This window comes from Plectrocnemia conspersa, unplaced genomic scaffold (assembly GCF_051122295.1).
Source record: "Plectrocnemia conspersa isolate PC_06_02 unplaced genomic scaffold, ASM5112229v1 ptg000003l, whole genome shotgun sequence".
Classification (NCBI taxonomy): domain Eukaryota; kingdom Metazoa; phylum Arthropoda; class Insecta; order Trichoptera; family Polycentropodidae; genus Plectrocnemia; species Plectrocnemia conspersa.
The window spans coordinates 15905162-15928213 of NW_028277167.1; the positions used below are offsets into that span (position 1 = coordinate 15905162).

Genomic DNA, 23052 nt, shown 5'->3' on the forward strand with positions numbered 1-23052 from the left:
AAATGAAATTGATTTTACCAGTTGCGAAACATACATTTATTGTTTTAATTCAAACTTAACCTAATGAAAGTTTTAAAATCAGTAGTCTTAACTTTCATTAAGTGAAGTTCAAAATACAAACTAAGACAACTCAACTCTCAGGGGGAAATAAGCAGAAGGAAAAATACAGACGGATGTCGCATCTTGCATATTACTCCATAGTTTGTGTTTTAAAAATATGATAGCTATCCTTACCGATATTACTATGCACTACTGATATAAAAGGGCTGATCAAAGTATATTCAAACCGAATTTTGGTAAATAGGAGGGTGCAAAAATAGTTCACTTCTCAGAAGTCAAAAATTCACGTCAAAAGCATCAAAATCATGTCGGCGCCAATATGAACGCCAGATAACCAAGCGTTTCTACTGCGACGGCATGATTTTATTGTTTTTATCGTGTATTTTTAACCCTTGAATGTGGCCAGAAAAATGCATGTCATTTTATGAAATGGAAATATTAAAATAATAATAAAAAACGACCACTGACTGGCCAACTTTTGTCCCCCCTCCCTTCAGTAAAATCTGAAATGACGTCCCTGGAACAATATCTCAGACCAGACATTTAACTTCAGTTCACACTTTTTTTTATTTAAGTCCATAACATTTCCACAATCACAACCTACTCATAAGGATCATAAAATTATATTTTAGAGCTGTAGAACAACTTACAGTGTTACTTTGGGGGATGATTGTACTATATTATAATAATTTTCACATGACTCGTCTAATTATGTGTTTTTTTAGAGACGAGATTTTCCAACATCTTAATTTGTTGAAAAGAATAGCGAGAAATGATTATATATCTTTAATATAATATGTAATGTTATTTTTTTAATGTAATGCAATTATTGCCACAATATATATATTTTTTATTAATAAAATACATTTAAACGTATGATGATTTATTTTCTGCATAAACGTAACACACTATAATAATTAGATTTTTTTTTCAATAACATTTATACATAAAATTCATTGAACAATTAATACTTGCGTGTAATAAAACAAATTTGCACATGAATAAAAACGTTCGATAAATGATGATAATAATGATTTCATTGACAATAATCAATTATTAAGATTAATTAATGTGTGTATTTTCACATCAGTCTTTACTAGTATTACCAGATTATAAAATGGTCATCCGAATCACAAGTCTGAACAAATTGGCATTCCATTCGGAATCCAGATATTTGGATGTCTGGTAATCTTAGTCTTTACATAATAATTTAAACATTATTCATATGCTATAAGCTCAGATCTTCCATTACGAAAGAACTGGATGGACTTCGATAATATATCACTTTGATAATAAATATGCAATAATTTGATAAAAATTCAAATAGGGGCGGATATATTCAAAAAGTGTAGTCAACTACACGAATAATATATTAATACAGAAATAATTTAACTTTTAACATTAATAAATTGCCAAGATCTCGATATATTCACAACCACATATTCAAGATAATTAATTAATTACTATTGCTTTTTAAATATATAAAAGATTTGTGCTCAGCTTAAAGACCACCACCGCTTCTCTCAACTGTTATTTTCTTACTCAACTTATCCTTCTCGTGTTGTTCTTCTTCCATCTCGGCCATTTTAGCGAATCGAGAATACGCCACGTGTCCAGATTTGATAGCAGACATCATCTAATTCATAATTAAAAAGATATTTACTTTTTGAATGCCAATTTTAAAATATAACAATCAAGGATCAAACTCAACCAATGCAATAAATAAAATAATACATGCATTTACTTACCGCAAATAAATTAAATTGTTTAGTAAATAATAGAGTATTAAGTGTATGAAATGAAGTGTTATAAAAGAAAAGCTTTTTGAAAGGCTGGGGAAGTAATACATGCCACACTAATCGTATTTTAACCTGTAAATATTCGTCTATCTCGACTTGGCCGTTCATGTTTGTATCAATTTCCCTAAGAATCTCATGCAACTCCTCCCCAGGTACCTCCTCACCATAGCTCTAAATAAATAATTAATTTATAAGCATTAATTGGAAATGTTTTCGAAACGGTTAATGTTGAAGAGTTGGGATAGATGGTTTATTTATAAATACATAATACGCCCCCTGAATGATCGAGTCCGTACAATTGTTTAAATGTTACCTGTAAGTATTCCGACAGATCCATCTGTCCATTCTTATTTGTATCAACTTGTGCTAATATTGAATGAATATCATCTTCGCTCAATTTAACGCCAGTTTCCTAAAATTTTGCTGATTAGATCTTCGAATATGTGTATTGAAGAATATAATCCCTTTTTATGTGCTCTTATGGTATGTAATTATGATTAACATTTAAAATAACATATATAGGATGGCCCAGAAGCAAACGATACTTCCAATGCCGATATCTCATGTGAATAGTCTATGCTAATGACACTAAAAGTAAGTTAATTTCAAATCCTTTTATGGAATTTATCTTTCATGATAAATTCAATAACAGCCTTCAATCTACCCAGCTCCTTTTACACTCTTACGTATTTTTACTTTATTTACCTTTAAGACGACAATGTTGACTCACAAGTATTGAGAACAGTAGAAATTGTATATATTATAGCATATAACTCTAGCGATATCAGCATTTAAATTATCGTTCGTTTTTTTATGACCGTATAATTAAATTGAACAATGTAAGAATATACCTTAAGACCCCTCCTGATATCGTTGATCGATACATATCCTTTCCTATCCTTATCGATAATCTGGAACCGCTTAATGTACGTCTGAATTTCTTCTTTCGTCAAGTTAATAGGCAACTTGTCTCTGCTAGCACGGTTGACCATCTGTCCCATCTCATTAGCCAAAAAGTCCTCTGCTTCTTTCAGTTGTCTCTACATAATGTTCAACTTTAATATTAGACAGTCAGATCATAATGAATCATTATATACCTTTTTTTCATCGCTGGACCACTTGAGTTCTTCGGCCATAATATCGACGACGCCCGGAAGAGCTTCTTGAGCGGCTTGCACGTTCAAGAAAGCTAAGCGTATTCTTCTAGCGATCATGTCGATTGCTGTGCAAGCATACTCACGAACTCCATACCTGACTTCGGCGTCAATGTATGGAAATTCGGGATGTACCTTACGACCGATGATCGGCCAACGTTTGCCGGTGAGCGCTGCCATTTTAGCCACAGCAAATGCCCTGTCTCCATAAGACTTAGCTAAATGTTGAGCTACCTGTAAGTATTACATAAAAATAAATATTTCTCAATTGAAAAAATATTATTAACAATAATCTAACCTCGCATTCAAGACCGAAATCTTGTACAAGTCTAATGTACATGGTCGGAGTCCAACCATGAGCACCTTCGATCAAAAATCCGTCAGTTTGACACTCGTTATATAATGGTTTCAAATCAGCAGCTAAAATATAAATAATATTATATTAAACTCATATGCTTTAACAACCACATTAATTAATATATTACATTTAATCGCAGCGTCTATTGTCTCAGAAGCCATCGCTCTGTAAGTCGTCCATTTACCACCGGCGATTGTCACTAATCCTGAAGTGCTTACATGCACAATATGATTACGAGCCAAAGATTGGGTGTCTTCTTTATTCGGATCGGATACTAATGGTCTGATTCCACTCCACGCCGACAGTACGTCGCCTCTGCGGACTAATAACGCAAAATATATTTTTAAGTGATTCATTAAAACGATGACGAAGTATTGAATGGTTTACCTTCAACGTCAGGATTCAGATAATTTTTAACTTCTTGCAAAATGAACATGATTTCATCCTCAGTCGGTTTTGGATTGTGAGTGATCTGACATGGCAAGTCAGTCGTGCCGGCTATCGTTTGTCTCTGCCACGGCAGGAAGAAGATGACGCGACCGTCGGATGTCGATGGATCAAGCAGACCCATTTGATCAGGGCTGTTAAAAATAAAATGTTACAATTAATAGTCACAAGTCAGAGTAATTCATAAGAAACCTATCAAAAATCCTGTTTGATATATTTAAATCCAACATTAATACTAATGATATATATGCATTTATTAAGTTAGTGATATAGCCTTACTAAAAACTAGAACACCAAATTTTACTGGAAATTTCTAGGTCTAAGCAAAGTTCTTTTAATACAATTTTATTTAACGAGCGAAGCTTTATTAGAAAAATAAATTACCTGTAATATCCAGGAAGCACAATATGCACACCAGATGATGGACAGCATATCTCTTTAACTTCAGGATTGTCCATCTTTCTAATGCTGTCCGTGAACGGTCCAGTAGCATTGATTATTGATTTCGCTTTTATGTCCCATTCTTTACCACTCAATTCATCCTGTAATTTATAATGTGCATAAAAAATACATTTTAATCAAAAATTTATTTATAATACAATACCTTCAATCTAGCGCCGCTTAATTTATTGTTAGTTTTGTACAATTTTATAACAGAGACGTGATTTGCAACAGTTGCGCCGTGGCGGGTTGCAGTCAATGCAATGGCAAGATTCATGCGAGCATCATCTTGCTGTCCTATAATAAAACAGCGTTGTTCAAACATAGTTCATTACCAAAAGTATATTAGTAACAATATTTACCATCATAATATACAATAGCACCACACAATTTCTCTCCCTTGATCATAGGGAATAGTTCAAGAGCGTTTTTCTTTGATAAATAATAAGAACTCTTGACGTTCCTGTCGCCGGCTACAAAATCGTACATTTTAATTCCGAACCAAAAATATGGCACCTGCCACCACCTAGAATGTTTTTTGTAGAAAATTATATTATGAAGATTATTAATAATATAAAATAATAGGCACTTACCTATAGACTGGCAACATGATCGGTAGAGGATGAGTGAGATGAGGAGCGACTGCCAACATATTGGCTCTCTCGTGAAGAGCCTCTTTCACCATTTTATATTGATCGACATCAAATTGCATGATGGCTTTTTGCAAATATCTTACACCACCGTGAATCAATTTTGTACTACGACTGCTTGTACCGCTTGCGAAATCGTCGGCTTCGACCAAAGCTGTCTTCAAACCTGTAATTTAAAAGTAATATCTGTAATGATTTCAATAATTCCTAATTAAATAAATGATTTTTTTTAAACTGAACCTCTAGTGACAGAGTCTAATGCGCATCCAGATCCAGTCGCTCCTCCTCCGATGATGAGCACGTCGTACTCATCTCCGGATTGAAGAGCTTTTATTTGGTCAGATCGCGGTGGTAAGGGTCTCTTTATCGTTTTGGCTGCTACGGCATGGGCAACTTTCAGAGTCTGAAACATTCAAATTCATCATGATCACAGGAACGTCATTTAGGTAGGCATTTGTTTCCCTTGAATTTGACCAGAAAAATGCATGTCATTTAATGAAATTCTATGAATCCTAATTTTTTTTATTTTTATAATTTATTTATTTACAATCTGTTATACATAAACAATAAGTGATTTATTTTGATTATATTGGCATGTAAAGAAAATATTCCATTGGATCTCCATATTTATAGTAACAAAATCTAATTTATTTTATATAATACTAATTTATTTATTTATACCAATTTACTATTTTACATTTATTATTTGTCATATCTGTCAGGTATTTATTTAGATTGAATTAAGACCATTGTGACCTAACAGGTTACCCCAATGCGCCACGATGGTCGAAAACAATAATTGTACTATTTAATATACAAAAAAAATGTATTTATACATAATTAAAACAACACTTTAAAATAATAAAACAAAACAAAAAAATCATAAAATATCAAAATTAAATGATACGAACTGGACCAGCTCCTCATAGCTAACATTAAACAGGTCGGCAAGTGCAAGTCGGAGTCGGCAAGTGTGGACGTCCTAGCTCCAACGGCCATCAAAAGAGAACGCGATTGTGATTCTCGAAAATGTTCCAGAACCCAAAACTGGAATTCCTCGAGAATAGCTAGATTGTCGACAGCACCTTTCAGTAATTTGAAAAAATGTTTAGCGACATACAACTTTCTGCGAGAACTCAGCGAATCGTATCCCAACGCTCCTAAAAGAAAGATGCTGGGATATAAGAACGGATAATAACCAAATGTCCTTTTGTAAAAGTATCTTAAAAACCTTTTTTGAATTTTTTCAAATAAAAGGGAATATTTGGCTATTCGGAGATTCCAAATTATAGGTCCCGATTCAAGAATGCTACGAACTAATGTGTCATAGAGGATGCGAAGAACTGACGGATTGTCAAAGTGAAAGGCATTCCTCATAACAAAACCGAGCATCTTGGAAGATTTATCGCAGACGTCGTGTATGTGTATGTCAGATGGTCTAAATCTATCTACAGTCAAGTGGTTCGGTTGCCATTTTGTTTAGGTGGAGTTTTAGTCTGTCTCTGTGTGTTGTGTATTTGTTCGTTATTTCGTCTTTTATGAATCCTGATGAATGATGAATGAAAAAACAACAACTAACTGAACAACTTTTGACTAACCCCCTGGAAAAAGACGTCCCTGGTTCTAAATCAGAAATTCTCGGGTTCTTCAAGGAAAATATAGAAAAAATACAGTCTCGAATATACTTCACTAGTGAAGTACAAATACATTTTCACAAGTAGATATATATTTCTACTAGCGAAAATAAAATTTAATTGATAAGCACTAATATGTCTATGAAACTCAATTAGCCAGTTGCGAAACGTACATTTTTTGTTCAAACCCAAACATAACTTACACATTTTAATACAAAATAGCTATCCTCACCTATATTACTACGGATTTCTGATATAAGAGTGTTGATCAAGGTATATTAAAACCGAATTTTGGTCAATAGGAGGGCGCAAAAACAATTATCACTCCTCAGAAGTCTAAGATAAGGCGCCGTCGCAGTGGGAACGCTCGGTAATAAGCGTTCCCACTGCGACGGCGACGGCACGATTTTATTGCTTTTGACGTGGATTTTTGACTTCTGAGAAGGGATAATTGTTTTTTGCGCTCTCCTATTGATCAAAATTCAGTTTAGATATGCTTTATTTAATTCTCACTTATTGTAAGTCGTAATATTGTTATAAAAAATCTTAATAGCATTTCCACTGCGACGGCAATGGCACTATTTTATTGCTTTTGACGTGAATTTTCAACAAGGAATACATTTGGAGCGGGCTGGGGGGAGAGAATCCCCCCTCCTAAATTCGACCAGAATTATTGAAATCGAAATATAAAAAAAAAACGATCACTAACTAGCCAACTTTTGTCGGGAGACCAACAGTAGCTCCGGACCGGGAAACCAATCGCAGTCGTCCATCGGAACGACCCAGGTTGAGATTGGAAGCGGACCATCGGCCCTGTCGATGGGAAGCATGTGCTCAAGTGCTAGGGTCGCTTATGAGGCGAATTCGGCTTACACACTACCTGAGGAAGCGGGTGGAAGTATCCGGGGATCCTCCCCCTGGAAATAGCTAAAAAGCAGTCCATGCATAAACAATAGACTTTTTTGGCTCATTCTGACCTGTATCTTTATCTCGAAAATATCAGGTAAAGGTCTAATTTTTTGAAACGTATGTCAGTACAGCCCTTATTAATTAATTATTTTTACCAAAGTTCGTAGGTATATAAAGCCATTGAAACAATTGAAAGTATACTCGTTTAAATGTATGTTAGCAGGATTCTATCTATCAAAAATAAATATAAAAAACACGACGTGTTGATTATCGATAGGGTTAATTTAAGCATATACATATACAGTAGCCCCTCCAATAACACGTAAATTGCGGATGTGCTATTTGGGTGCGTGTAGTTGGGGGACTAGAAAATACTCATATTTTTTTGCAACACGTACATGCGAATCCTCCCTTTGGCTCGCTTACACATAAAAGTAGCGGGCATCTGAATAGCACGTCCGCAATTTACAGTGATATTGAGGGATCTACTGTATGTATATGTAAATACGACTGATCGCATATTAATGTATTTCAACAAACCTCTCCAGAATCTTGTCCGGCGAACAGTCCTATTGTCAAGGCAGCGCCGGCGGTCGCAGCTACGCCCCCGGCTGCCACCTTTGCCCATCGGGCAGCCATTCTAGCTCACCTGAAACATGCAAACATTGCATTATTTTTGCACAACATTACATAACAATTTGTATTATTGAACATACTGAAGTAGCAACCATTTGTGCTATATTATACAATTCAATTATTGTTTGCAAACTACAAATAGATCAACATACATATAATAAAACTGCCTGAGATAAATGTTTGCCATTGTGAACATTAAAAGCGTGAAAATCTGGAATAAATCCAAATGTCAGTATTCAACATAAATTGAATAACATACTTAACATTAGTTATTAAAAATATATGTATATTTTTATATCTTGAATTAATATATGTATGTAATGGTACTCTTATATGTATCATTTATTTCTATATTAAACTTGATTCTAAATTATTTTGTTTATATACAAACTATTTACGAATATTGGCAACAACAAGGAAATGTTTCGTAACACCTCTGAGTATTGTCATAGTATTTTGGGAGAATAGCCTTTTTGAAAATATCGTTTAAAATGCAGTTGTTGGTTACGTACCAAGTACTAACTTCTACGGCTAATTATAGTAACGTGCACAGCCATACTGAGATGGTCGATAAGGTCAGCGAGATCGATCGTATTCGTCACATGCTTGCACCGTAAATTTAAAAACATGCTGCACTGTCTAAGTAACCATGAAGGGGAATAAAAATAAAAAGTGTGCATAGTATTTAGGCATTATTGTAAAAATGATCTAGTACACTATAAATTACGTATTCGAATAGTAAAAAAAGAAATGAATATAAGTGCAAGGATTATAAGGTGACATTGGGAATTTTCTCTGGAATAATTTTTATGTTTGTTTGTTATTTGAACTATTCCAAGCCAACAATAAAACCCACTTTAAGAGCGTTAATTGCGGCGGAAAGGAAATTTTAGCGTCATATCGCTAATCCATTGTCCTCAAAATTAGTTTTTGATGAAACGCTCAAATACCGTTGTTTTAATGTACGCGCGTAAACGGGTCCACTAGTTTTATGACTTTTGATTTATTGATGCATATACTTAAAAATAACACATACAGTGGTGCTTTGACGTTCCATGATGAAACTCGTAATTCAAATTACTCGTATATCAAATCAATGTTCTCCATTGAAATGAATTGAAATGCTATGAATATATTGGGAAATTTGAAATGGATACTACCTAAATTAATGACAAAGATTTTTTAAAGTTACACAATACTTTTTTTGCTCGTATGTAGTCAATTTTTTTTTAAATTTGCTCGTATCTGGAAATACTTGTTAATCGAGGTTCCACTGTATTATAAAATTATTTTTAGAAGTGATGATGACAAATTCGGAAAAAACTTTTTTTGGCGATTAAAAACGAGGATTAAATTAAATACGTAAATACTAATATTAACTGATATTGGTTCAAAGACACTTCAGAAGATAGTATACGGCACTAAGAGAATATTGGAGAATATAAAACAATGCATAAAGAAAAAAAACTCGATAGGTTGAACACTCATTTTACAACAGAATATATACAGACTTTTGCATAGTATATATTGTATAAACTCTGAAGAAGATTTAGTAACTTTTTTAAATAATTTGAATTGTATTTAGATGTTGAAATCTACAATACTATTACAAATCATATCTGCAGCATATGTTATACCCTAAATTTCAAGAAAAGCCAAAATAATTTCAGATAATATTAAGGTTTAGCAGAAGCAGTTACATTTTTCATGTCTTCTTAAAATCTACAAAAATAAGTTCGAAAATAATTGGTTTTTACATCAATTTACAGAAATTGATTTTATGATTCGTGGTTATTATTATATCGTAATTCATCATCCTTCTTTTTAATTATGTATTTTTATTCAGAAAAACGCCTAAATTATATTTAATATGAATGTTTTGTTGTATTATACACTAATTTGTAATATGTTTACTACAAAACTATGTGAACACACGATACTTAACAGATTAAAATATAAAAAATACTATTACATATGTAAATGCATATAATATAAGCAAACAATATTTAGATATAAGTATATTATCGATTAAATTTTTATATAAAAAAAATATTTTTGTTATTGTTAGGTTTCAACTGTTTTACAAAACATGAGAAGAGATATGAAAAATAAAATTAACAAAATATTAAAGGTCACAATGATAATAAACGTGTGACAGATAACCAGGAAGTTGACTAAACGTGATGAATAACGCCAAAGTGGGTACTTAATAATATATTTATTTTATAAATTTAGCTTAATAACTAATTATTATATGGCAATTATAGCGAAAAAAAAATATGTTGAATTATTTACAAATTAGTAACACCATTTTTCTACCGTTCTTCGTTAAATCTGCTCTTAAAAATGTTAAATTCCTGCACTGAACGTATTGTCGTCGCTTTATTACGATATATGATTTCATTTCCTCATTTAGAGGTTGAAGTTGTTTTGAAAAACATATAAAATAAAAAAGATCTTTTGGTCAGTTATGACATAAATTATTTTTTTACAAATATACTAATACCAGAAACAGTTAGAATTAAGGAGTAAAATCACAATTGTCACTAATAATTGCAAACATTTTCATGGAATATTTCGAAACCAGAGCATTAAAAATTCTGAATTTAAACCAAAAATTTGGCTCCGCTATGTAGACGACATATTTGTAATATGGTCACATGTATTTGATAAGTTAAACATTATTTTAAATATTTTAAATAATTAACGGGTGCGAGATATGTGCATTTAAATAAATACTTTGTTCCATGAAACGAATTTTTTGTGCATTTATGTAAGAAAAATCTTTGGATTTTTTTCTCACCAATGCTCGCTGGTACCTAATCTGTACAACAATAATGCACAAACATTTCGTTTTATGGAACAATTATTTTATATATTGCTCATTCAAATTGTACTCATAATTAACATGAAAAAATTGAAATTTACTATAGAAATTGAACGAAACAAATCTCTACCCTACAGTTTATTGAAGAAAAAAACACACACAAATCGCTATTTAAATTCTATAGCAGCCTCCCTATTGCATAAAGCAGATAATCTTTCATATAATGAACATACTTTTAAAAATGTCAAAGAAGCATTTAAATTAGACGATTTCATTAATATTCTCAATAATATTAAAAAATAGATAAAAATTTAATGGTTTTTAACATTTACCATATGTTCGAGGGATCTCAAAAAAAGTTGTTTCCATAGAGGGTGTTAGAATAGCTTTTAAATCTAATAATAAAATAGGAAGCATTCTATCGACCGGAAAAAAAAACAAATTATAATTAATCAGAAGAATTACACCGAATTTAATGTGGCAATTGAAATTTGAATTTTGTCAAATTCCTGTTACAAAATATCAAAATCAGAATTTTCAATTACTAACACATAACAAACAACTAAAGGGATCCGATCTTTATATTCATAGAATTCGATCTAATTATTTGTATTTATTCGATTCAACTGTACTTATTTTACTTACGATAGCTAAAATTTACTTTAATTGAAAAAATAATATTGTTTTTTATTCACACTTTCTGAAACTAGAATAATGAGAATTGAAAAATTAAAAATATTTATATTGCATAAATTAAAAATAATATCTAAAGAACAGCAAAAATTTAAATTTAAAAATAAAAAAAGGTTCATTTTTTATTGTTATTATAAAGTAAAATATAATTTATTTTATATCTTATATTATGTAGAAATAGTATACTACCATCTCGCATTATAATATAGGGGTAAACTGTATTGTATTATTGTGTATTTTTAATAAAAGAAGACGCGTGACGCAGGACGCATGGGCGAGTCCTCGGCCGCTGCAAAAGGTTCTCTCAGGACTCGTGGGTGAGTCCTCGGTCGTTAGGCTGTTAATATATGAATTGCATTGTTTTGTCGAAGCGCCGTTTTATCTTGCGCTATTTTGTCGCTGTATCATATACATTGAATAAACTGTAAAAAATATTATATAAATATAATGTTTTTTATTTATTATTTCTTCAGTTATATTCGTATGTAAATATGTAACTATTTATTTGGGGTACTTCAAAACAGTGAAAGATCGACCGCCGTACATGTACGGCGATACTGCTTCAAGGGCTAATAAGATTTTAGTGCAAATAAATGAACGTTTTATTGGTATGCAAAAAATAAAAAAATATTTTAGTTTTCTGCAACCTAACAAAGTTGTTAAAATGTCAAATGCGGACATTCCAAATCAATGCTTAATGTTAAACAACAAAAAATTTGAAGTATTTACTGACCAATTAAAATTTTGAATAATTTAAGTAATAACATTATTAAAAAATGATCTTATGATGATGTAGTAAAAATGTTTTCACACTTATTAATTTAAAAATATAATTATATGGATAGCGAATTCTCTGAAGTGCTTACAGCCGTTTTTTTTTTTACTTTGCCAGTTATCGTCGCTAATGTAGAACGTACATTTGGCAAATTAAAATTAATTACAGATTATAAAAGATATTTAATCAATCAATCAATCAATCAATACTTATTGAACTTGCTATGTTAGCAATTGAGCATGAAGAAGCTCAGAAAAATGCCATTTCAAGACATGATTGCAGAATTTGCAAATGTAAAGGCGAGGAAAAAGGATATTTAAAATCTGTAAGTATATTAATTTCATTTTTATAACAAACTATTCAGTAAGTTTTGAATGCGGGCCAAATGTTTCTAGTTACTCCACAGCACAGAAACTCGATAAAATGCTTTGTTGAAAAATCAACTTTGGCGAACCACACTATAAATTTTGATAGAACCTAAACTTTAGGCAAAAACTTAAATGTAAACATTTTATTCGACACATTTATAGAGATATACACATGTGCACTCGGTGTACATCACAGTAAAGGTTAAGCTCGCGATTTACAAAAATGTCACCATATTATTAAGACTTCTATTAAATTAAGAACAAAACTAATTGTTAATATAACATATTCGTAGCAACAACTAACTACAGTTTTCAATCATTTTCATAACCAAAAAATTCTAAATTCTCAAATGAAAAAGGGAAAGGACAATTGCATAAATTGCCTAGAGCTATTATTCAATCTAAAATCTAACCGCCCTTGGTCTAGTAACATACACTCGACATTTTCACAACATGTGAAAAACAATTCACTCTTTTAAAAGTTTAATATATGTATTTATATATTGTATATAATTAATGAATGACTAACCGTTTATCTCTATATTGAACCAAATTATATAATCAAAATATGTTGTAACATATGTTACATAATCGATATCTTCACAATAAAGCAAAAATACATGAAACGCCTTCTTCTTCCTCCTCAGGTTGTCTCTTGTCAAACATAGATATATATATACTGTAGATAGAAAGAGAGAGAGTGTTGGCCCTCTGGCTATTCTGCCAGCATCTGTGTGTACCAAAATCGAGAATAGAATTGGCATCACACCCGAGAGAATCCCTCAAGGGAGATCTAGAGATCTTCCTCAACTATTATCCACGAGATTGGCGCAAATTGCATAAGCGGTCACAGTCGCCGAGAGACAGGAATTTTGCAATGGTCCGTCAGGAATAAAGACTCATTAGCCCCTGTTTAGTTATCATCGGGGATTATGGCGTACATTGTGAGATAGCGATGTAGCGTTTTCATCGCATACTTACTAATCCGACCGTTTGCGATTAAACCGATCAATCTAAAGCTCTGCATTTTTTCCTGAAATTACCACGTCGTTGGCACTCAATAAGCATTTTTCCTAAACAGGCGATAACGATATAGTTATATATTTTTACTGAAATTATCGCATCAGCAAATTCTTTTGATGTTGAAAGAAAAGATTGCAACGCTATCGATTTTATAATCATCATAAAAACCTAAGTTAATGTGACGTCATGAGAGGAATAAAATGACGTAATGCAACGATGACATCAGCGAAGGTCACCGTGTGTTACTAAATGGTAAAATGCTGTACATGTTTTATAATTTAATTGTCTGTAGAAAATTAAGAAATAATTTTTAATGGAGAAAATGCGACGGCATGTTTTTGGACAGCGGTTAATGATCCGTTGGGTATTTTCCGGATAGTCTTGGACCACAATACAACAGTCTTTAATGCCAAGACTAATAGTGTACGTATTATTTTTCTGCTGTGTTACAGCACTGGCAGTTCTAAACTTTTCCGCGGTTTAAGACGGCCAATGAAAAACAAAGTAAAAATCATTACTTATAAGTTAAAATCTGCTGAATTCGACGTTTTTCAAATTATATCTGATTCTGGGATATTGGATATAAATAATTATTATAATTTTAATTCCAAACGATCAGATGAGATTTCCAAGCTTTTTCAAATATCACAGACGAACATCAAAGACATATTAGTGTAATGCAACAATAATAATGCAGATAAGTTGTTTAATAAAGTTACAATACTATTAGTATTACAACAACTAGAGAAGGATAATACACGAATAATTAAATATTTCGGTAAAAATAAATATCTTAAAAAAATCCAAGCAAATGGTAAACCACTTCCTTTTCGTCTTTACAATCGCCATAAAAATCATAAACGGATAATTTATGCCGTTACTTTTTATGTTATGCAGATTCTAAACAGGATGTCATTTCAGATTTTTTCAGAAGGGGGAGGGGCAAAAGTTGGCCAGTCAGTGGTCGTTTTTTAATATTTCGATTTTATTAAAATTTATAGTATTTTATTAAATGACATGATTTTTTCTATTAATATTCCCTGTTTAGTATTTACATCAAAAGCGATAAAATCGAGCTGTCGCTTGATTATCTATCGCTTATATTTAAACTTTTTATAACAATATTACGACTAAAAATAAGTGAAAATCGAATTAAGCACATCTAAATCGAAATTTGGCCAATAGGAGAGCGCAAAAAACAATTATCCCTTCTCAGAAGTCAAAAATCCACGTCAAAAGCAATAAAATCGTGCCGTCGCTGTACCGAGCGTTCCCAATGTGAAGGTGTCAACGCGATTTTATTACTTTTGACGTGAATTTTTGACTTCTGAGAAGTGATAATTGAATAAAAATTTAGTTTGAATATACTTGATCAGTCCTCTCATAGCAAAAGTCTATAGTAATATCGGAAGGAAAGCTATTGTATTTTTAAAACATAGGGTAATATCCAAATGCAGACAAACTATGCAGCAATATGCAAAGTGTTACGTCTGTCTGTACTTCTTCTTCCGCTTATTTTTCCCTGAGAGTTGAGTTGGCTTAGTTTCTATTTTGGACTTAAACAAATGAATTTTCTAAAACTATAATTATTTTTAGAATTAGGTTATGTTTGGATTAAAACAGCAAATGGATGTTTCGCAACTGGCAAATTGAATTTCATAGACATTTTAGAGCAGCATATTAGCGCCTATCAGTTAAATTATACATCTACTGGTAAAAATGTATTTGCACTTCACTAGGGAAAATATAATATCACTGAAAAATACAAATTTACTGTAACATTTATATATCGCATATAAATAAATAATGATAATTATGTACATCAATATACATATATATTATTACGTATAGAAATTTGACTAGCATCTGCCAGATAAATTATACTTCCACTGATAAAAATATATATCTACCGGTAAAAATGTATTCCAATATAATTTCACTGAAATGTCATATTTAAAAAAAAATATTTTTAATAACCCAAATATTTATGGTTTATAATTAGGGACGTCATTTCAGCTTTATCAGGGGTGTGGCAAAAGTTGGCCAGTCAGTGGTAGTTTTTTAAATTAATAATATTTGCCCTGCTTCTAAAACAATTCAGTAATGAGTTGCTATATACCTACATTTGTTCTAAGATTGTAAAACATTTTTCCCAAGTGACAGAATTTCCGATTTGCATTGATTAGGTGAAGAATTTTTATTCGTTCATCCCGAATTTAAATTGTTAAAAATCATTAACGCTAATTTTAATAAAATAAAATTATAAAATTGATGCAAATAAACTTTAATTTAAAATAATGTATTATACAATGTTAGCCTATTTTCATTATTCTACGTATTTGTTTCGCATGTTGGCTTAAGGAGCGCCTAATCAATAATGACCAGAATTTTTTATGAATACATACTTGCTGTATATGACAAATTTCATGACAACATATTTTCTTTGTATGTTCTGAATGTCTTTCATTGTCGATAAATATAATATTATCAACAATTGCAATTTCATCCATATATTTTGGTAAACATTAATATTGATTAGGAATATTACAATATATTCGTGAAACGATTTTATTTATTTTCAGTTATCAAGTATATTACTTTTACATATGACATTGTTTATTGTCGGCTTATTTAGTTACATCCCATAAGTCTTTGCGTTTTTTATCTTACATTTGCAAAAATGTATAAATTTTTATAAATTAACAGTAAATTTACTATTTTTCGATGTTTGTTAACAGTAGTCATACCAATTTAGTAACGTAATATTTTCTGTTTCGATATTTTCAACCCTAAATCAACAATGGTAGTGGAGATAAAATAATCTCAGTTAAGCTATATTTTGCTTAATGAGTCTCAACTCGGTCCTAATACGGCAATAGCAATTAAAAACATATGTAATGCAATGGGCAGCCATTAAATTTAGAAAGTGTCAAATGTGGTTCTAAAAATTTCGTTTCGCGAATTTTGACAATAAATATCTACGTAAGGGCGGGCAATCCTAGGGGGTTGTTAGTGAGGATATTAGGGCTGCCATAAAAGACGGTAGAAAAAATCAATGGATTTTCTTGGAAACTTCTTTCTCATCCACCGTATTTTTCAAACATTGCTCCAAATAAATATCATCTATTTCGATCCCTGAGACAGTTTTTAAGTAGAAATAATATTTTACAAATAAGGATATAAAAAACGACATTGAATTTATTGCTTCCAAAAATACATTATTTTTTGAATCAGAAATAAAAAAATTGTGGAGAATAATTATAGAAAAAGATGGAGAATATATAATTTAGTAAAACCATAAAAAACGCAAAGAATTATGGATGATACTTTGATTTTCCAATAATGAAGTAGAAAAGGCAAAAAAATATAAATACATTTGGTCTCTTTGAAGCGAAAAGCTTATATTTGGAAAATGTTTATTCAGACTTTATGCTACTTTTATTTAAATTATTTGACTCTGAATAATATAATTATGACCAGGCTGTTAATAAAATTCTGACTGAAATTTGATTTAAATTGTTGCCAATAATAAATAGCTTAATTTTGATTAGCGAAAAAGTAAAACTCATTGAAATACATTGATCGATACATCTCAAGTATGGTGATGCATGTCTGTCTCTCAAGAAAGTGTACGAGTGGACTAAAAAACTCCGAAGTTTCGCACGCAACATTGATGTTTAATTTTGAAGCAATATATGACGCGGACATGTTTTTTATTTTACGCAGTATGCGTTTTATTCCAATACGATAATGATCGGATTATAATGTCGGTGTAACGGATTAAAGTATCCAAGATTTGTACCGATGTACTAGTCAAAGTTCAGTAATTTTAACTCTCACTGGGAGGTAAGATGTTCAGGTCAAGTGGCTGCTCACCCAGGCAAAAGTTTTTTTTAGATATGTATCTATGCACTCTCTAAGCACTGAGTATTGAACGACACGTAGTAAACGTAGAAATATGTCATTGTATTTTCGTTCTTAAAATTATGAGATTTATTGTACTCTCAGTATTTTAATTTATTAACAATATTCACACTAAAAATCGTGTACGCTCTATAAACAAAGTGGAACGATTTACTCAGAACCGAGAGTTTTAAGCATCTGACTCTTCATTAGAGCGCCATATATGATGGAATACATTAACGCGCGTAACTAAGCCACGGTGAAGGTTTAGCCAAACAATCTCGTAAATCCCACGCAAAGAAACTAATCACCATAAAACAATAATAATATAACCAAAAAGCGAGATGAAAAAATCTAGCTTGCCCTTGTAACAATTGGCTTGTGTCCATGAATCGCAAAGAGAAAAACTGTGAAAATCAACAGGTCAACGTTCCGGCGCCGGATCGATAAACGGACGGAAAACTCTGCTGTCGACTGAATTACAGACCCTTGACTACGGAACATAATCCAGCCGCGATATAAATTCATAGCTTCCGATTATAACGAAGCAATGAATGATACGCCAACCGCAACGGTGATTTTGTGACCCTAATCACAAACGTATCAAGTTATAAATATATTTATTTATAAAAATAATACATACGCAGGACCTAAGAGCCCAATGCGTCTTGCATAATAAGATATTATCTTATAACTAGATTAAATTATGATATATATATACATACATACATTGATTTATTATATAGTATTATGAATTCATTAAATAAAAGAAGAAATTTTAGAAACAATATTTGATTAGAAATCTCTTCAATTCATTGTATGCAATATAAAAGATATATATTTTTGCAGATATTTCATAAATTATTCAATTACAGAAGTCATTACAAAACCTTAATATTTTTTTATAAAATAAAATATATAAAAGAGAAAACTAATACAACTAGCAGAAAACAATTGCTTCCACTTCTTAAAATTAAACAACGAAACTAAAATACTTGGGTATACAGCTAGAATCAAAGCAAAATATCGCAAAACAAGGGTCCATAAGGCTTGCTGCTATTGCGACTCTAAAACCAACTTACAGAAGAAGCGATCCTAGCTCTGTTTAGGTATACGAATACAAAGATACACAAAGTCTAAAAATGTAAATCCGACTCCAGAATCAAGGACGTCTTTTGATGGGGAGGCAGGTAAGGACATTCCTCCCCCCCCCTTTTTGAAATTTGCAAGAAAAATCCATGTTATTTAATGCAATACTACTAATCTTAATGAAATGGAAATATTAAAAAAACGACCACTGACTGCCCAACTTTTGTCCCCCTTCTGGAATAAACTAAAATGTCACCTCTGATTCTAAACCAGATATACTCAAGTTATCCCTCAAAAATAATCTTTAAAAAAAACAGTATCGAATCTGTCCAGAAAATATTATTTACAATATATCATTTCAGTAAAATCATAACGGAATACATTTTCACCGGTAGATATATATTTTTACCAGTGAAAATATAATTTATCTGGCTGGTGGTAGAAAAATTATATGATTTCAACTTTTCCATATGTAGTAATATAGTATACATTTACATACTTATCATAATTGATTTACATTCGATGTATAAATGTTACAGTTATTGTGTATTTTTCAGTGATTGAAAATGTATTTGGACTTCCCTAGTGAAGTCCAAATACATTTTTACCAGTAGATATATATTTATATTGGCGAAAATATAATTTAACTGATAGATGCTAGTGAAATTATATGCTCCTTTAAAGTTTCTATGAAACTCAATTTAACACTTGCGAAACGTCCATTTGCTGTTCTAACCCAAACACAACCTAATTCTAAAAATAATAGTAATATATACATATTTCTACCATAGATAATATTATTAACTGATTAAATTATACGCTGCTATAAAATGTCTATGGAACTCAATATGACAATTGCAAAACGTCCATTTGGTGTTCAAACCCAAACCCAACATAAATTCTTAAACTAATTAGTCCAAAATACAAACTAAGCCAACTCATCTCTCAGTGGAAAATATGCGGAAGAAGAAGAACAGACAGACGCATATGGCTCGATAGTTTCTCTGCACTTAATTGTTTTAAAAATATTATAGCTATCCTTACCGATATTACTACGGACTTTTAATATAAGAGTGTAGGTCAAAGTATATTCAAACAGAATTTTGGTCAATAAGGGGGGAAAAAACAATTATCACTTCTCAGAAGTCAGAAATTCACGTCAAAAGCAATAAAATCGTGTCTTTATCGAGTGTTCTTACTACGACGGCACGATTTTATTGCTTTTGACGTGGATTTTTGACTTCTCAGAAGGGATAATTTTTTCCGATCTCCTATTGGTCAAAATTTGGTTTAGGTATGCTTCATTCGATTTTCACTTATTTTAAGTCATAATATTGTTACAAAAAGTCTTAATATGAACGCTAGATAATCAAACTACGCGACGGTACGAATTTATTGCTAATGACGTGAAAACAAAACAGAGAATCTTAATAAAATCGAAATATTAAAAAAACGACCACTGACTGGCCAACTTTGCCCCCCCCCCCCCAATAGAAAAAGCTGAAATGACGTCCTTGTTTAGAAGATGCATAACATAAAAAGGATCGATAAAAAATTGGACAGTAATATCATTTAAGGGGGTGCAAATAAGGGGGTGCAAATAAGGGGGTGGGACATTTGTCCCCTCCCTGAATTTGGTCAGAAAAATGCGTCATTTAATTTAATATTATGAATCTTAATGAAATCGAAACATTAAAAAAACGACCACTAACTAGTCGACTTCCCCCCCCCCTGGAAAAATGTAAAATGACGTCCCTGTCAACGACCAAAGCACGGCTGACTGTTAAAACTTAGCGTTGGTCAAAGCATATTTAAATTTAATTTTGGTCCATAGGAGGGCGCTAAAACAATTAACACTTCTTAGAAGTCAAACATCCACTTCAAATGCAATAAAATTGTGTCAACATCGTGACAGTGGGAACGATCGGTACCGTGTGTTCCAGTGTGACCGAGCGTTCCCACTGTACTAATAATATTATTTTATCTTTTAAATTTCTTCCTAATTTAGATTCATATTCATTAAAATACAAACATCTAATAGTGAGAAATAATTAATGATATAAACTGCATATTCTAGTATAACGAGGACCAATGTGTCATATATAATTAAAAATTGTTTGACTACATTACTGAGTTAAAATTCAAGCTGTCTTTAAACAAAGCGCTTAGGTAATTTGAAGATTTTATCTTTGGAGAATAATTTTAAATTCGCATGAAAATCTCGAAGAGGCCAAATTAAACAGTAAACAATTTACAGAAGTCCATCTCTTCAATGAATCCAAATCATCTCGTAATGATAAAGAATCAGCAATCGTTACAATCGTAATAAACATAATAAGAAAATCGAGTAAACAAAAAAGTTGTTTTTCATTTATAAATCAGAATAAACAGCATTGGTCCAAGATTTGATCATTGCGGTAATCCAAAGCATATAAAGTATTAGTTTATAATTGTGAAGCATGAACTCAAAATAAGTAAGAAGTTGTCAAAATGCTTAAACAAGTGATGAGGAAATATTTCATAGCCCAATTCGTTCAACTTTTAGATAGAACCAGATGTAGCATTTGTTCGTGCATTTTGTTGATTTCTAGAAAATAATTCAATTGTTTTGCAAAATATTATGTGGCTGTATTTTTTATAACTATTCAGACCGACTTATGTTGTAAATGATCCACTTTTCGTCGCACGCTACAAAGCGATTGAAAAATAAATGGGTGCCTAAAAAAATGCAGAACAATTTTTGTTTTAATTTAATTCATGCGGCACCCATTTGTAAAACTTTTTCTATTTTCCTAGCTGTTTTGAGTAGTTTAGAATAGTTCAGAATACATACTAAGGCTTAACTTTTGTGCAAGCTTTAAAATTATTGTGCGTGGTTCTGATTCAACTAACGCCTTAAATTGGTCATTGTCAATTGAAGGACGCCTACGACCGTCTTCCCAGCACGATTTTTTTGGAACCACTCATTTTAAACTTAATAACAAACTAATTTTCGAATACGCTCGTTTTTAATCTCTAATTCTCTAGCCATGTTTGAAGCAAAATAATGATAAAACCGATTAAATAACATTTTCATTAAAAATGGAATGCTTTTATCACCGATCTATTAAATCAGTAAGCATTCAAAACAAAATAACAATAATGTAGTTTAAAACACTATTTAAAATAACCGCACACATTAATTAAGCATGTTATGACCAAAACATAATAAAAAAAACCTTCTTTCGATTATAATGCTCACATAATAATTAACCGCTTTGGCCAAAAAAATGGCTTCCAATTTCAAGGCTAATTTTTTATATATCGAATTCTCCGATAGAACCATCATCATTATAAAAAGACTACTATTTTCTTATTATAAATATATTAATAAAAATACATAACGTACTCTTGTGTACATACATATTAGTCAGAGATAACGTAAGATGCATTTTCTTAATTCTTGCATATACTAAAAGTATGCATAATTTTCAAGGTCGTTCGCTAACTTAATGCACTTTTAAAACATTTATATTTTTATTAATATTAGATAGATTATATTTAAATTAAATAAATAAATAAATAATAATAAGCATAAAATATTTTTTATTATATGCATTTATTGCACGCAAAAAACTATTAAATTAAATCTATTGTTATATTATACGATTGACATTTAAATCACATTTGCTAAGCGATCGTGTTGGTATGTTCGCAATCGAAGAATGAAAAAAAAGACAATGGAAGATCAGAAAAAATAAACAAATCTCTCAAAGGGTGTGTTCTTTTTGATCTCGAATGGGGAAACGAAGAAAGGGCGCCTTTTGCAATCGTTGCTAAGTTTTTATGTAACTCACGTGCCACAGCAATACGGCGATACAATGTATTAATACATACCTGAAAGCTAAATTTGCGCAAAATTAGGACGAGCGAACCCCACCCCGCGACCGACCAACGACTGCGCTTCAGGTGAACCGAGCGCTTTACAAGTCGCGGTGTTGCCACATGGTAAAAATTTCCTTGCATCGCAGGAAAATTACAAATTATCTCTCTACACAAAAACATAAATAATGCGAATGTATCCATCTGCAACTCTAGAGTTACGATCGATGGCTCATTATAATATTTACGTACAGATTATCAATTAGCGATAGAATGGTTTAATGATTAGACGGTTGTAAGCAAGTTTTTATAAATATTACTTTGAACAAAAATTTCAATCACAACACTTTCAATTTTGTACTTTTTCTTTTTCAATTTTATGTACGCAATATCTCCAAGAATATCGGAAACAGACATTATGAGCC

General features: G+C 31.4%; 1 protein-coding gene across 3 annotated transcripts; it reads right to left on the reverse strand.

Annotated features, from left to right (window-relative positions):
* Nucleotides 1-926: 926 nt before the first annotated feature.
* Nucleotides 927-22721, reverse strand: Gpo1 (glycerophosphate oxidase 1). Of its 3 annotated transcripts, XM_088183396.1 has the most exons (15): nt 22643-22721; nt 7993-8101; nt 5150-5312; nt 4853-5075; nt 4622-4785; nt 4423-4556; nt 4203-4360; nt 3759-3952; nt 3499-3693; nt 3312-3433; nt 2957-3247; nt 2711-2899; nt 2173-2271; nt 1932-2030; nt 933-1696 (listed from the first exon to the last, which is right to left on the reverse strand). In XM_088183396.1, exons 2-15 carry the CDS (start codon nt 8089-8091, stop codon nt 1562-1564), a joined length of 2265 nt encoding a protein of 754 aa, XP_088039522.1. In that variant the 5' UTR covers nt 8092-8101; nt 22643-22721; the 3' UTR covers nt 933-1561. The 3 variants fall into 3 exon arrangements, with proteins under 3 accessions (XP_088039520.1, XP_088039521.1, XP_088039522.1); XM_088183394.1 differs by lacking the exon at nt 2173-2271 and having other exon boundaries at nt 927-1696; XM_088183395.1 differs by lacking the exon at nt 1932-2030 and having other exon boundaries at nt 927-1696.
* Between the last annotated feature and the right edge of the window lie 331 nt (nt 22722-23052).

Coding starts and splice junctions, on each gene's coding strand:
- Gpo1 (XM_088183396.1), bottom strand. CDS start 8,091: ATGGCTGCCCGATGGGCAAAGGTGGCAGCCGGGGGCGTAGCTGCGACC. Junction 3,434..3,498: donor AATAGACGCTGCGATTAAAT/GTAATATATTAA, acceptor TTTATATTTTAG/CTGCTGATTTGAAACCATTA. Junction 2,900..2,956: donor GGTCCAGCGATGAAAAAAAG/GTATATAATGAT, acceptor AACATTATGTAG/AGACAACTGAAAGAAGCAGA.